General features: G+C 42.6%; 2 protein-coding genes across 5 annotated transcripts in view; one reads left to right on the top strand and one right to left on the bottom strand.

Moving 5' to 3' along the window:
• Positions 1-631: 631 nt before the first annotated feature.
• Positions 632-6994, bottom strand: COA7 (cytochrome c oxidase assembly factor 7). Of its 4 annotated transcripts, none has more exons than XM_072868639.1 (5): positions 6616-6994; positions 5826-5919; positions 3069-4867; positions 2849-2989; positions 632-1725 (listed from the first exon to the last, which is right to left on the bottom strand). In XM_072868639.1, exons 3-5 carry the CDS (start codon positions 3172-3174, stop codon positions 1277-1279), a joined length of 696 nt encoding a protein of 231 aa, XP_072724740.1. In that variant the 5' UTR covers positions 3175-4867; positions 5826-5919; positions 6616-6994; the 3' UTR covers positions 632-1276. The 4 variants fall into 4 exon arrangements, with proteins under 4 accessions (XP_072724740.1, XP_072724743.1, XP_072724742.1 ...); XM_072868642.1 differs by having other exon boundaries at positions 5891-5919; XM_072868641.1 differs by having other exon boundaries at positions 6852-6971.
• Positions 6194-13858, top strand: part of LOC140654844 (protein zyg-11 homolog B) — a 22624-nt gene continuing 14959 nt past the window's right edge. Inside the window, exons 1-2 of the mRNA XM_072868632.1 lie at positions 6194-6258; positions 12330-12495. Coding sequence (XP_072724733.1) covers positions 6256-6258; positions 12330-12495 — 169 coding nt within the window. The 5' untranslated portion in view covers positions 6194-6255. The remainder of the gene's footprint in view (positions 6259-12329; positions 12496-13858) is intronic.

The following is a 13858-nucleotide window of genomic DNA, read 5'->3' as shown; positions in this document are numbered from 1 at the left end:
AAGTTAAGCAGGAAGGAAACCAGTAACAATGGGATTTGCACGGGCACTCCCTCTGCAAATCAGTGATCCCAGTAAAGCAAGGTCTGTGACAGAGCCAGGCACACACACCGAGCAGGGGCCTGCACAGACGGGCATTTCAAATCAACGAGCGCACACACGATGCAGCTCACATTGTGAATGGCAAAGCACCAGCATTCAGAGGTTGTCACTCAACAGAAATTAGTTTCAATTTTGTAGGCTAGACCTCCATTTAAGAAGACAGCAGCTTAGTACAACTCCTTCCCAAGACTGCACACTACTACAGAACAGCTTTTACTTGTATGCTGAAGTGATCCGCCCCTCAGTTTCTTCACAGCTTTCCCACCTGGCCCTTTTTCCTGAACCCAGTTTTTTACTGAAGATGTTCTTGGACAAGAAATTTTTGGCTTGACTCCAAGTAAATGCTTAATTATTTACAAATCAAAGTATATCCAATAATTCCATAACATTGATTTACAATCAAATAATAAACATTTGCACAAATGAAATAATTATACTAACAGCCTGTAAAACCTACAGACTGAATTGAGAAATCAAAACTTCAGGTGAAATTATGACATTAAATGTATAATTTAAAAGTCAGCAAGATATCAAATTATTATTCGTCCCTGTAACAAGTTGTCATCTCTTTTTTTCTCCTAGTTACAAGTGCTGTTTTGATGGCATGATGACAATGTAACTAAATCAGCAAGTCTAAATACAACCTTAGGATAACACTACCTTCACCAAATAAACCTACTCAAGTTTCTCAAGCCATCCTGGTACAAAGCAGCCTTAGAGCAGACCACCCAAGTGTGCACACTACCAAAGTTCCACAACTGCTTGTAAGAGAGATGGCACAGTTTTGAATGTCCAAGATGGGATTACCTTGCAACTGTGATTTTTTTGTGTGTGTGTTAGAATTGGTCCAAGCACAAGCCTCAATACTGAAGCGCTAGACATCAGAGCCTTTCATACTTGTAACCGTGGGGACAAACTTCCAAAAGGCCAGAAGTTTTTGCCTTCCTTAAAGAATAGGGATCTAAGCAACACACTTAAGAACTTGCATATTTAAAAATGTAGAAAGGCACAGCAGAGTTGGTCATGTTTGTTGCATCCACAAAAATAGAAGTTTATTTGCATATGCAAATACTTACAGGATATTTCTTTATTATGAATGAAAACTGTATGCTCACAATTTAATAACAAGTTCACTTGCCATTTAAAACTGCAGTCTTAATAACTGCAACTGACAGTTTTACTCCCCAAATGTTAAAGAACTTGAGGCTTCTTTCTGTTCTTTATGCAACTGTTTTGCCCTGTTTTTCAAATCCTCTGCCTTAGCATCATTCTTCTCAATGCCATCTCCCAGTTTGTACATTCGACTGGCATTGGCACAAGCCCATATGTGTCCCAGCTCACACCCTTTCAGCGAGTACTTCAAAGCATGGTTCATGTCCTTAGGGACCCCAGGTGCTCCTTGGAGGTATATTACACTGAGGTTGAAGCAGCTAGGAGCAAAATTGCCATCACAGGCTTTTGTGTAATAGTCTCTAGCGACAACGGGATCTGGTTTATCATCGTTTACTCTCCCATCATGGGCCAACAGCCCAGCGTTATGACATGCATTTACTGACTTCTTCCCACCTTTCTCACACGACTTCATAAAAGAGTTGTAGGCAGCTTTCAAATCTGGGTCGAGTCCACCTGTCAGCCAAGAAACCAAAAGATTACTGGAAGGACATGCTAAAACAGATGGGAGCTCTCTGCTTTGCAGCATGCTTCCCAGTGCTCTTTTGGAAATAAAGCATCCCTCACTTCAGATGCTACAGACAAAATTCAGGACCTGAGACACACTATCATTGTCTCAGTTACAAAGGTTTTGCTAATGTCTTCAAGTTAGGAAGCCCTCCTCCACTCCCCAGTAATGACACCACCTTATGTAGATAAAAAAAAGCCCCAAAAGACAAAACACTCTTTCCACTACTACATCTATGGACTTCTTAATAGCTTACACTAGGCAAAGTATTATTTTGCCAGTATACCTATAGGCACACTGAGATTGTTACTAGTTTTTAACTACAGTAAAAATATCATCTTCCTTCCTAGTATTTTGGAAGGAAGTATTATGTCATTCAGAAGAAGACTCACTAGTTTAACTGCTTCCAATTACTGTACCAGCAGATACATGTTGGGCAGACTTGGGGCCTACTTATGTGTCCATAAGCAGTGTTACAGTCTGTAAATTTATTTCTTCCTTACTTTCTCTAAAAAAGAACAGCAAGATGAGAAGAAATCCAAATTTTAAGAACAGGACACATAGCAACATTCAGCACTGGATATACTTACCACTTATACAGACATAATTATAAAAAATAATACACATGGTTAACCTAAAGTTGATTCTTCAGAAGGAAGCAATTTAAGGTTTTCCACCCTTCCCCAGCTTTTATTATGTGACCATAAAAGGGGCAGGACAGGTAGTTCCTCCTTCAAGGTCAGGAGGAAATGCAGGTGTTCAGCACCTTTGCAAAAGCAAGGGCTGTGTTTCCTCACAGGCATCCGCCGCCCTCCTTGCCCCATTGCCCGTACACAGAGGAGTTCCCGCTGCTGGCAAGGCCACCACAGGCCGGCGTCCTCTGTGCTGCGGGTGAAGAACCCGCGACGCCCCCACCACAGCGCCAAGCCACCGGCGGCTCAGGCAGGGGCAGCGGGCAGGAGGGGTTTAGAGACAACGGAAGGCATGAGGGCGGGAAAGGGAGCGCCCGAGGGGAAGCGGAGGCAGCGACGCGAGCGCCAGGACTGCCCACCCTGCCCACCCCCGGCTGACCTTTGCCGATGGCCTGGTAGGCCCCCAGCTTGTAGCAGCTCTCGCTGTGCCCGTGCGCCTCGCAGTTGTCGCGCAGCACCCGCGCCGCAGCCACGAAGTCTTTCTTCACGGCGTCCAGGTAGTCGGCGAGGCGCTGGCAGCCTGCAAAGCACCGGTGAGGGGGCTGAGGCTCCCGCCGGACCCCGGGCGGCGGGCAGGGGGTCACGGTGAGGCCGCTTACCGTCCGGGTCCTTCTCCTTGAAGCACTGGTAGCTGTACTCGACGTGCAGATTCTCCAGGTAACCCCTCACCTCCTCCTCGTCCTCGAAGTTGATGAGCCCCGCCATGCCGGAGCTGACAGGGCCGCCGCGCAGGGCCGCCTGCCAGCGCCGAGCGCTGGATGCAGCGCCTTCCGCGAGCGCCGAGCGATCGATGCGGCGCCGCCCGCCGGGGCCGAGCCTGCTGCCACGGGGCCACAGATTCCCGCCTCCTCCTCCGCCCCCGCCGGCCCCGCGAGCCGCGAGGTGCCGACCGGCGCCGCCCCCGGCACGGCTCTGAGACCGCCCGGCGGTGAAAGCTCCCGTGTGCGCCTGCACTGCCTCATCGCTCCCTCACAGGATCACCAGAGACGGACAATTCAGAAGTTTTAAGCAATTTTTAGTACTTTACTTTCACAGTTTTGCACCACAATACATATTTCTGAGGTCTTATTCAGGACAATCAAATCCATACGTTGAGACATTACCGTATACATTAATACAGTATGCACGGCCTAGAAGCCAGGGCTGCTTTACCAATTCCCCAACTTGTTGCCTGCATGTTTTCATCTCGGATTAACAGCTAAATAATTTTCAACGATATTTTAGACCAGGGGAGTTGCTGCTAGCGACCATTATCAGCAACCGTTCCTTTTTGTGGTACAACAAAAGATCTTACAGATGCTTTTGGAAGAGACAGAAGCCTGCATCTGAGGCTCTCTGAGCAGGCAGTGCCAGGGTTGTTGAAAACACCAGGAGACTGTTAAGCAATTAACACCACACAACAAACCCTAGTTCTCTGGTTATGGATCAATTTAAGCCAGACGTGATATTAGGGTACTTACACAAAATATGCCAGACTATCCAATTCCAGTGGTTTTGAGCACAAACTGAGTTTTCTGAGCACGTTAGAAATTTACATGACAAAATGCTTCGAGTTAAAATGAATTTCAAAGAATATTTGAGTTAAAATGAATTTCACAGAATATTGGAGAATGCTTTGTCCCCGATGATTTTGTCCCAGTAACATAATGCCGGCTTGTGAAGCTTTTGGGATAAACAAAACTCAGTTAAATCCTGTGCATAGGCTCCCACAGGAAGAAACCTGACTGTCTATTAACGGCTGGAGCTAACTGCGAGAACGGTTGCCGGCCGGACTGGTGGCACCGCCTGCCGGAGGTGCTGTTGAAATGCCAGTTACAGCTTCTGTTAAAGTATTTTCTTAAAACTTTTCAGTCTTTTCAGTATTTGGGTTGGAGTTAACACACGTTGTCCATGTGAAGCTAAAATCTTGTTTTCAAAATGTATCCACCAAAACCACTGACATGTCTGTGAGAAGGCAAGAAAGATGTACGTAGTTTGGGCTGTGCCGACTGCTATCTGAGAATTTTTGCATCAAGTCCTCTGTTCCGGAGAAGGCCTTTGGAAGATGAACTGCTTTTTACCGGCAGTACTGTTTCTCTGAAAATCTGCCTTTTAAAAATTTCAGTTTGCACAGGCTCAGCAGAAACTCTTTGAGTTTGTTGGTTTATATCCCTGAAGAGTCTGTTCTTGCTGGGATTTTGTCTTTGCAGTTTCTGATGCCGATGTTGAGTCAGTGCCAACTCAACTGCACGGCCTCTCCATACTAGGAGCAAAGTGGCGCAGCGAGGCTTCCCTTGCTGCTGCTGCAGCTCTTGAGTACAGTGGGGCAGGCCAAGAATGGGCACGGAGAGCAGGGGATCAGTCTGTCACTTGAAAGTTTTCACTGTCTGAGCCCAGACAGGAGAAAGGAACATAGTTCCTATCATAAATCCAGAGGAAATGAGAAAAAGGTAAAGACCTTCTTAATAAAAGAATGCTGCTTCTTAATAAAAGAAGGTAAAGACAAGACATCTGGTGATACTCAGGTTGGAGTGAATGAGTGAATTTGTTAATAGGTATGGAAAGAACAGCCTGGAAGCTCCAAAAGACATTAGGAGGTGGAAGAAACATGTAATAGACTAAGAATAACAGTACTAGCCCCTCCCTTTATTTATCTAAGCTAATTTCTGCTTCCGTATTTATATAAATTATTTCTTCTAAGCAGATTAGATTTTTAAGTGGTTAAATTCAGAACATGAGGACTTTTGATTCTGTTCTTGTCAGATCCTGAGCACGTAATTTACTGTCTCTACATCAACATCCTAAAGAACTGGGACTATAACTGACCTTTGCCATTACATGTCCTTAAACAGACAAAATTGTGTTTGATAATGTTTGTAGAATATTTTTTCATCTTCTAATGGCAGAAATGGAAATGATTTTAGCAATTGTTCCTTAATGCTTCTTTATGTGTTTTGCTGGTTTGCAAACAAATATTCTTTAAAGCTGCTGTATGTAAAATCAGCAATTCCTGAAAAGGCTTAACAGTAAACTCTTTATAATTTCATTTTACTTGGACAGGGTAATTGAATCACTCTTTACTTTGTATCCCAAAACAAAAAATAACTGTATTCTCTTTACAACAATGCATGTATTTGTTGGGAGACAGGTTTTCATCACTACTACTGTATCCAAAACCTGAAATTATTTTGTATAAAAGCTTATAGCAAAGCTCCTCCCCAAGTTCGAAGCAGGTGGCAAAACCTATTGTACTGGAGATCATTATTCGTATTTCCAGAAGAAACTAGTTTGGGCAGGAAACGGATTTAAATTACAGAGGTTAACGTGTGAGCAACACGCATAAAGCTGATGTTGAATTCCTGCTTGTGAGAGGTTACCTAAAGACAAGGAAGTGCTATAGAACTCCTTCAGTCCTCAGCAGCCTCTGCTCGGACAGACTCACCGGCGCTTCGGTGTTGCCTCACCCTCGCTCTGAAATGAAAGCAACTAGGCGTCAGGGAAGGTCGCACACACAGCATAACACGCGAGGCCAATGCTCTTTGTTGAGTAATAGACCCCTCTCCTGGCACTTTACGCTCTTCATCCTTAAACCTGGATTTTAAGGTTCCCACTCACCGGTAAAGCAGGCAGCGTGTGCCTGGCGCGGCCCCTTTAAGGGAGGCGGGCTCGGCACCGCTTCGCGGCCGGCTGAGGCAGATTCACTTCCAGGTCGAGGGGTAAAAAACGGGGGGGGAGGGGGAAAAAAAAAAGGAGCCGAGCTCCGGGACCCGGCTCGCTGGGCGCTCGCCTCCGGCACCCAGCGCCGCGATGGTGAGTGAGGGCCGCGGGGTCGAGGAGCCACTGAGGGGATGGGTGGGGGTCGCCGTCGCTCCGGCGGGGGTGGACAGGCTGCCCCTCGCCTCAGGCTGGCAGAGCCCGGCGGAGGGGAGCTGAGGTGAAGCGCCGCCACCGCCCCGGGGGAAGGGGCCGTTATGGCGGCGCCGCGAGCCCCGCTCTGTCAGGCGGGGGGCTGCCGCGCGCCCGGGCAGGTGACGCCGTTGGCCGAGCGGGCGCGAGGCGGGCGTCTTTCCCCCCCTCCCTCCATCGCTCCGCTGCCGCTGAGGGGCAGAGCCGGGAGCGACCCGGCGGGGCCGCGGCGGGTCCTTCCCCTCACGCACACACACACACCTCCCCCGAGCCGGGCCGGCAGCCCTCGCTGCCCTCGCTGTTGTGTAACCGCTGCGGCTGCCGCCCGACCGATTATATAAAAGGGCGATCGAGAGCCGGCGGAGGGGAGGTTCAAGCCCGGCGTGATGCGAAGGGGCAGCAGCAGCCTTGCCCGGTGCGCCCCGGTCTCGCCACAGCGCCGCGTGGGTGATGGCCGGCCCGGCCTCGCTGCCGCTGACCGCCTCCTCTCACAGCACCTTGTGGGGCCGAGGACCATCGGCTGCGGCCGGCTTCCCGCCATGCAGTTGCGGGGGGCAGCCCGACGGGCAGAGCTCCTCAGCCGGCCGGCGTGAAGGGCAGGACAGGACAGGACAGCCCAGCCCAGCCGTCTCTGCCTCCTGCAGCTCATGCCTCCCCCCAGTCTGGGTGCAGTCCAACCCTCAAACAGCACTTTTTCCACTGGGGCTTGCTTTGACCAGGGGTTGTCTGGAAAAAGCCGTGCCACCGAAAGCACGGGTTTTGTGGTATGCATGGTACGTGGCCTTGCTGATCTGTGTGATGTGTAGTAGCGTGGTCTTACAGCAGGGAGCTGGCCAAAACTGGCGGTGGAGAGACACAGCCTTTCTCTGTTAAAGACAGGCCTCAGAGCAGAACATATGGGTGCTGGTTTGATTGCTCCTCTGTTTGAGAGATGAGTGTGCATATTTGCTTGTAAAGGACTGGCAGGAACTTCCTGGGTTATCTGGTCTCATCCCTCGTTGTTAAAAGCATAATTTCATTTAATCCCCTAATAAGTTTTTGATCTTTATTTTAAAAGCAGGTACCTTCTGCGCCTGCTGTTCTATTCAGTGGACTAGGGTAGAACTTCATTGTTTGATGTTTTGGAGCTATGTACTGACATGTGAATTTATGGCAAAATTCTAATTCATGGCATTTCTAAGCACCTTTGCTGTGCTGGCACTGTGCTTCACCTTGGTAGCTTTTTTCCTTCTGTAGTTTTTATTCACTGTGCTGTATTTATAGGCAGCATTCATGTCTCTCACCTTTTGATCTGCTAGGCTAAGAAAAGCTGGTTTTGTTTCCTACTCCCAACATGCTGCTTTTCCCCAGAGCATTCTAGTAGCTGCTATGTTCAAATTGAAATGGTGCAGGTATCTCTTAACATAAATAGCCCCATGAGATCTCAGAGTGTCTTAAAAATGACATAATACTTCCTTATTTTTGCTTGATGCTTCTCCTTCAAAGATACCTTCTTTGGCTGCCTCACATTGTCATCTTGTGGTTAAGCAAATCATTCAGGTTCTTCTCTCCAGTCATTTCTGATTGATGAACTCATATCTGAAGTTCTTGATATTAATCTTGCAATATGTGGCCTTACTATGTAGTTTTAATGGGGCACTATTTAATTTTAGACCTCTCGTGATCTTTGCCAACTTTGTATCTCTAGCTTCTTTAATCAGTCTGTTCCCACTTGTTGTGCCATAATAGTTAATGTTAAATTTGAGTTTTGAGCATAATCCTTCCTTGAGTCTGGTTAATAAATTGCCTACTTCTGTTTCATTCCATTTAATTTAAGTAGGATAATCATAACGCTTTGTTCATAACATAAATCACTGAACTGTTTATTTTTCAGTGCCTTTCCCTTCCTTTTTTAGCGCTCAGAAGAATTTTGATGACCATTACTTGAGTTGCTATTGTTTTAAGAATGTTCATTTTAAGAAAGTAAGTGTTGGGGCTGTGGAGAGGGGGAAAACACTGAGAAACATGGTATATCCAAGACCAAAAATTAACACTATAAATTACCTCTTATTTCCTGCTAACTTTTTGAGAGAAATAACAGCTATGATTTGAAAAGTCCCTTATCCTGTACCCCATCTCCTTCTTTGAGATTTCAAAGAGAAACCTTACACATTTGAGTTTTGTTTATACTGAGTCTGCAATCGGGTGTAAAAATTGGGGAGTACATCACAGAAGTGGTTCTGTTGGAGGTGAAATTGATATTTGTCTTAGAATCGTAGAATATCTCAAGTTGGAAGGGACCCATAAGTGTCATCGAGTCCAACTCCTTCCAATGTTTTATACTGGTTTATTGAGGGGTGTAAAAAAATAAAAAACTACCTATGGAAAAAAGATTTGATTTTTAATGAGTCTGAGATGCAAAGTCAGAAGGAACTGAATCTTTCAGGCTGGAGTTGGTAGGATCACAATACCTATAGTGAAAAAGGTGCGCGCAGCAGTGGAATTTACTTTTTGTGCAAAGTTAGATTGCAATTACTGATGGAAAATGTCAGTTAAACCTGTCTGTTTTTTAGTTACTGTTGTATAAGCAGGTGGTTGCATGGTGATGCTTCCCAAAAGGAACAGGATTTTGTTTTTATACTCGCACTCAGCCAGTTAATCTAGGTATAATGTTGGGCTTAAGATTCTCTAACTTATTCCAAGTACTTTAAGATGTCCATTTAAGCTCTTTTTTCTTTTTAACTGCATTTTGAAATATAGGGTAAATATATTCTAGCAATATTTAAAGTTGATTCAAGGAGTTTTTAAAAGAAAATGTGGAGGATACTGTTCTTTGTGAGAACCTTTCCAACTGCACTAGTGTATGAGCTATGAGCTGAACTGGGTAACATCATACTGAAGCTCGTATTGCATTTCAGTCCACTAGTGTATTGGATTACTGTTAGATGCCAGTAGCCATGCAGTTTGCTCCCCCCTCACCTCCCCAGACGCTTTTTTTTTGTTTGCCTTAGTTATATTAAGCACTTATAAAGTTATCTTTTTTTAAATAATTAATTTAAATAAGCCTTGTAAAGTCCATCTAAATTAAATCATTCTACTTTTTTTTACTGTTCCATAAGCTAGTTGATTTTAGATGTGTCACATTACTCTTATGTGTTTTAGTTAATGAAGACACCCAGACTTGCGTCATGTAATGCGTAATTCTGTGTTTTGGGGAATTTATTTCTATATTTATTTTCTGGACCCTGAATTAATTTGATAGAATGGAAGAAACCATGAGGTTACGCAGAAGTATCGGATAGTTAAGATGGCTATGAAAAAGTCAAATATACATAATAAAAGTTCTACTGAAATATTGCTGAATGATCTTTATTAAATAAATAAAAATCCTGCACTGTGGTTGACACACATTTACAGCATTGAGTATTAGAACCAGAAAGTGAAATGAGCTGAAAACAAACACCAGGTTTGTTTTCAAGTTGACATTCAAAAGCATAGCTAGAGAAAGGACCACTTAAATCCTAACCTTGTAAGAGCTTAAATACAACTGAAGACTTTTACTATGATGTCTTTAACTGGGCAATATTCTCCTTAAGTAAAGAGAAGTTGAGAAAAGGAATGCCGCTGGCTCACATAAAAGGTTTACAGGCTGCATTCAAGCTGTTCTATTTCAGTAGCAGACAGTCTAGGAAATTGTTTTTATGATGCTTGTCAAGGGACTTTATTAGACATAGGTAAAAATGTTTTGCCTATCTGCCCAGGTTACCTTGGGAGCCTTTGTTAGGTGTGTTTCTTCAGCCTTTTTGTAGCAAGTTGGAGAAACATTGCAAATGTCTCCTATAACTGGTATAATTGGAGTTAATAAAAATGGTACTGTGTTCTTTGCAAGTGTAATTTATCCCTGCTTGTGGATTTTGTTCCTTTATTGTATGGAGATGTCCTGTATGGACTTCCAAAGTGATTATTTTATACAAAAATTAAAACAATATCTCCAAATTACAGATTGGCCAGTTAGGGATACTGGTTGAAAAAATAGTTTTCTGAATCATATGCTAGCAGCCAACGTGCAAAGTGAAAAATTCTCATTGGAGTTTGCTCACTTTTATATAAAAGTGTTTTAGCTTTTCTGGCAGAAATTATGGAACAGTGCCAGAAGGCACAAAGAGAGCCAGTATTCTGTTTTTGTCATATTTAAGCATCAAAATTAGAAGCACAAGATCTAATGGGAGATGAGGATGTCTCTGCTTCAGTGGGAACAATCTTCATATGCCTTTGAGTAAGGATTCTGATTTTTGTTTGAATCGGCAGGTGTCATATAAGTCCTGAGCGTGTGTATTAATTTCAGGTTAAAAAGAAAATTTGCCCCCTTCCTTCAAAAAATGTGCTATTTTAAAATAATTGTTTATTTTTTTCTCTTTAGAAATATTTCAGGCATTGTTGCACATTCTAAAGAAACAAAAGATGTTAACATTTCCAAATTCTGTCCTTCCTTTTCATACGAGCTTAAGATTGGAGGCAGCCAAAATTGCTGTTTTCTGGTAATGTGAGCAAGTTGCATCACAAAATAACTCCTGTTTCTTCAACAATAAAATGTAATCATCAAGCTTTAAAAAAAAAATTAAGCACTTAGCGAAATTAAGTTAAAGGAGTTGAAAGTTGCATGTCAAAAGCTGCAGAAAGAGCTTGTAGTTGAATAATTTGGAGTTTCTGGTTCCCAAATCTGTACTTAAGTCTTCAGGAGCTATTAAACTGCAGCCTCTCATTGTTGTCAATACATGATTCATTAAAGATAAGCTCCATTCCATCTTTGCCCCAACATGGTACCTCCCAGTCTTCAAATATATGCACCTTATTTTATAACTTATTTGTGTAATTTTCTTTATATTTCTTCTATGTAACCTTTTATATATTTCTGTACTTTGTGATGGGCACATTAGGCGAATGAAGCAACAGAAGTTAAACGAGCTAGGAAAAAAAGGTGAAATTATCCAGAACTTTCAGTATGGAAGGCAAGATACAATTTTTCCTACAGATGAGATCTGGCAACAGTTGATGCTGTTATTTTCAAAATTGTCTGGGGGAGTATGTACCAGTCACTCGGCCTTCTTTTGTGTAGCGCTGGGGATGATTCACAGTGCTGCGACTCATTCTTTATGTTGATTAATCTGTGTGACTGAAAACAGTAGGCTATTATTAGCCATTGAATAAAAAAACCTTTGAGATTTTCATATATCAATGTACAATCTCAAACTCTGAAGGAAAAGTTCAAGTTTATAGTCTGCCTTGTCCTTTGTACCCAGGGTTCGACTATAGATGATTCCAAGTGCTTAGCATAAAAAGGAGGAAATTGGTTTCTATAACCAGAAAGAATACTGTAATAGTTGTTACTTCAATTCCAAATTTTGTGCAGCAATATAATAGTTCTTTTTGAGTTTTCTTTTTTGATCTGAAGCTCTAGCTGCCCTTTTCAGTATCAAAAATTGCTCTGGACAATATATGAAATTTATCTACGTTTCTCATGTAGGTTGGTAGTAGACTTCAAATGTGGGTTGACCTAAATGAAAGATTGAAATAAATAGTTTAAATCAAGAAGTAAAATTTGATTTAAATCTTCTTTCAGTCTGTCTTGATTGATTAATTCCCAGTAGACTTCATCAATTCAAATAATCTTATCAACAATTAGTTTTCTTTCTCTGTGAACGCAAGCAGGGCTCAAGTACAACAGACCGGAATGGATGTGGTTCTGAGGGTGACTGGGGGAGGAGGCTGCCCATCAGTTTGGCCAGTCATTTATTGCGTGACCTGACTTACACCTTTGCATGGCTCTAAGGAGGATGATGTCTCCTCTTGTAGTATTTGCGTGTTCCAATCAGAATTAGACTAACAAAAAAGAATGATTTGCCTAAAAACAATGTTAGAGAGGAATGGAAGATTCATAGACAGAGAGAATGATTTGACTAAATCTCCTTTGTTTCATTGTGTTTTGCATATGACAGGAGGAAGCTTCTCCTTATTCTTTACTTGATATCTGTTTGAATTTCCTGACTGCCAACCTAGAGAAGTTTTGCACAGAAAGGCAAGATGGAACGCTATGCTTGCAGGAGCCGGGAATGTTTCCTCAAGAAGTGGCTGATCGATTGCTGCAGACAATGGCATTTCATGGTAAAAACAATTATTTGTGGGTCATCAGTGAAAATATTTCACTGGAATGTGACACTGCAGTTCTGGTGTATTTTCTAGTAGAATCTGCTGTTGCAGCTGTTAAAACTGTGTTCCTTAATCTCTTAATAGAGAGTTTCTGTTATTTAGGCTTTTCCAGAGCTTCAGCTGAATGTTGCATTGCCATATTGATAGTTCTAAATAGAAAGTCCTTTGTCTTGGGTTTATGATTTTAATTTAATGTTCTTTTAATTGAATATTCTTCAACAGATCTTCTTTCAATCACTTTTAAAAAAAGATTTGATTCTACTACTTCTAGCAGCACTCAAATATTTCAGTATCTCCTGCAGAGCAATTAATTGAATTTTCTTTGCTGTGTGCCCTTGTGATTAAACTAGGAAATAATCTTACGATTTTCATTAAAATAGTTTCTTATCTCTCTTGGCACTTTTGTTGAAGTGGAATTATTTGCTCAAAAGCAGTCAGTTTCAAGAGTAGTATAAACATCTGTGAAAACCACATTGTGGTATTCTTACATTTTAGGTACTGGCCTATCATATTCTCTGTCAGCACATCTTTGAGGAGAGGGCTTCCCTCTCCTTTCCTTGCTTTAAGCATGACAAAGGAAAATGCTGTGTCAATAAAAGCTTCTTAGCATGAAAAGAGTGAACATATAGTTTACCCTAGAGAAGAGGCAGGAGACCCATTCCTGGAGATCCTGGAGACTTTTATTTAGAGATGACAATTACAGTAGAAAAATTTCTTTAAACAGACCGAGCACCCTATCCTATAGGTGCAGATTTGATTGGGTCTTATTGTGCAAATACTGGTGTTCAAGTATTCTCAAGTTGTTCTAGACAGGTATAACAAGGATTGGTCCTAAAAAAAACCAAAACCAAACCAACAACAAGAAGCATACTGAACAACAACAACAAAAACCACGCAAACCCAAAAAACCTCTTCATCTTCAACATACATTACTTTCTGATAAGTAATTATTTAGAGTAGTCCCAGGAAATCAGATTCAAGGAAACTGAATTACCAGAAACTTATTACCAGTGCTAGTAGTGATGAAGACAGTTCTAGACACCGAAACATCACAAACACTGTGTCAGAGTGTAGTATGTCAAAAAAGTGCATGCTGGGTAAACAGGGTGTGGCTAAGGTAGGCGAGCAAGAAAGCCTACCTTGATCCTTAAATGAAAAGATTAGCAAAAATTAAGATGTAATTGAGCAATACTTTAACCAAATTATGATTATTTATGACATTTAATTTTTCTGCTGGGTACCAGTTGTTTCACCCCATATTTTTGCTTTCTCTGCAAAAGAGGAATGCCCCGACTACTTGGTCAGAAATACCTAAGCC

Source organism: Ciconia boyciana, chromosome 7, assembly GCF_034638445.1.
Source record: "Ciconia boyciana chromosome 7, ASM3463844v1, whole genome shotgun sequence".
Taxonomy (NCBI): domain Eukaryota; kingdom Metazoa; phylum Chordata; class Aves; order Ciconiiformes; family Ciconiidae; genus Ciconia; species Ciconia boyciana.
The sequence above is the reverse complement of the archived record's forward strand: the minus strand, read 5'-3'. Positions and strand labels throughout refer to the sequence as shown.

Bases quoted from the DNA above. Each gene is read 5' to 3' on its own strand.
- COA7 (XM_072868639.1), bottom strand. From the start codon at position 3,174: ATGGCGGGGCTCATCAACTTCGAGGACGAGGAGGAGGTGAGGGGTTAC. The intron at 2,990-3,068 runs GTAAGCGGCCTC...GGTGCTTTGCAG, and splicing joins CAAGGAGAAGGACCCGGACG to GCTGCCAGCGCCTCGCCGAC. The intron at 1,726-2,848 runs GTCAGCCGGGGG...CTTGGCTGACAG, and splicing joins CTACCAGGCCATCGGCAAAG to GTGGACTCGACCCAGATTTG.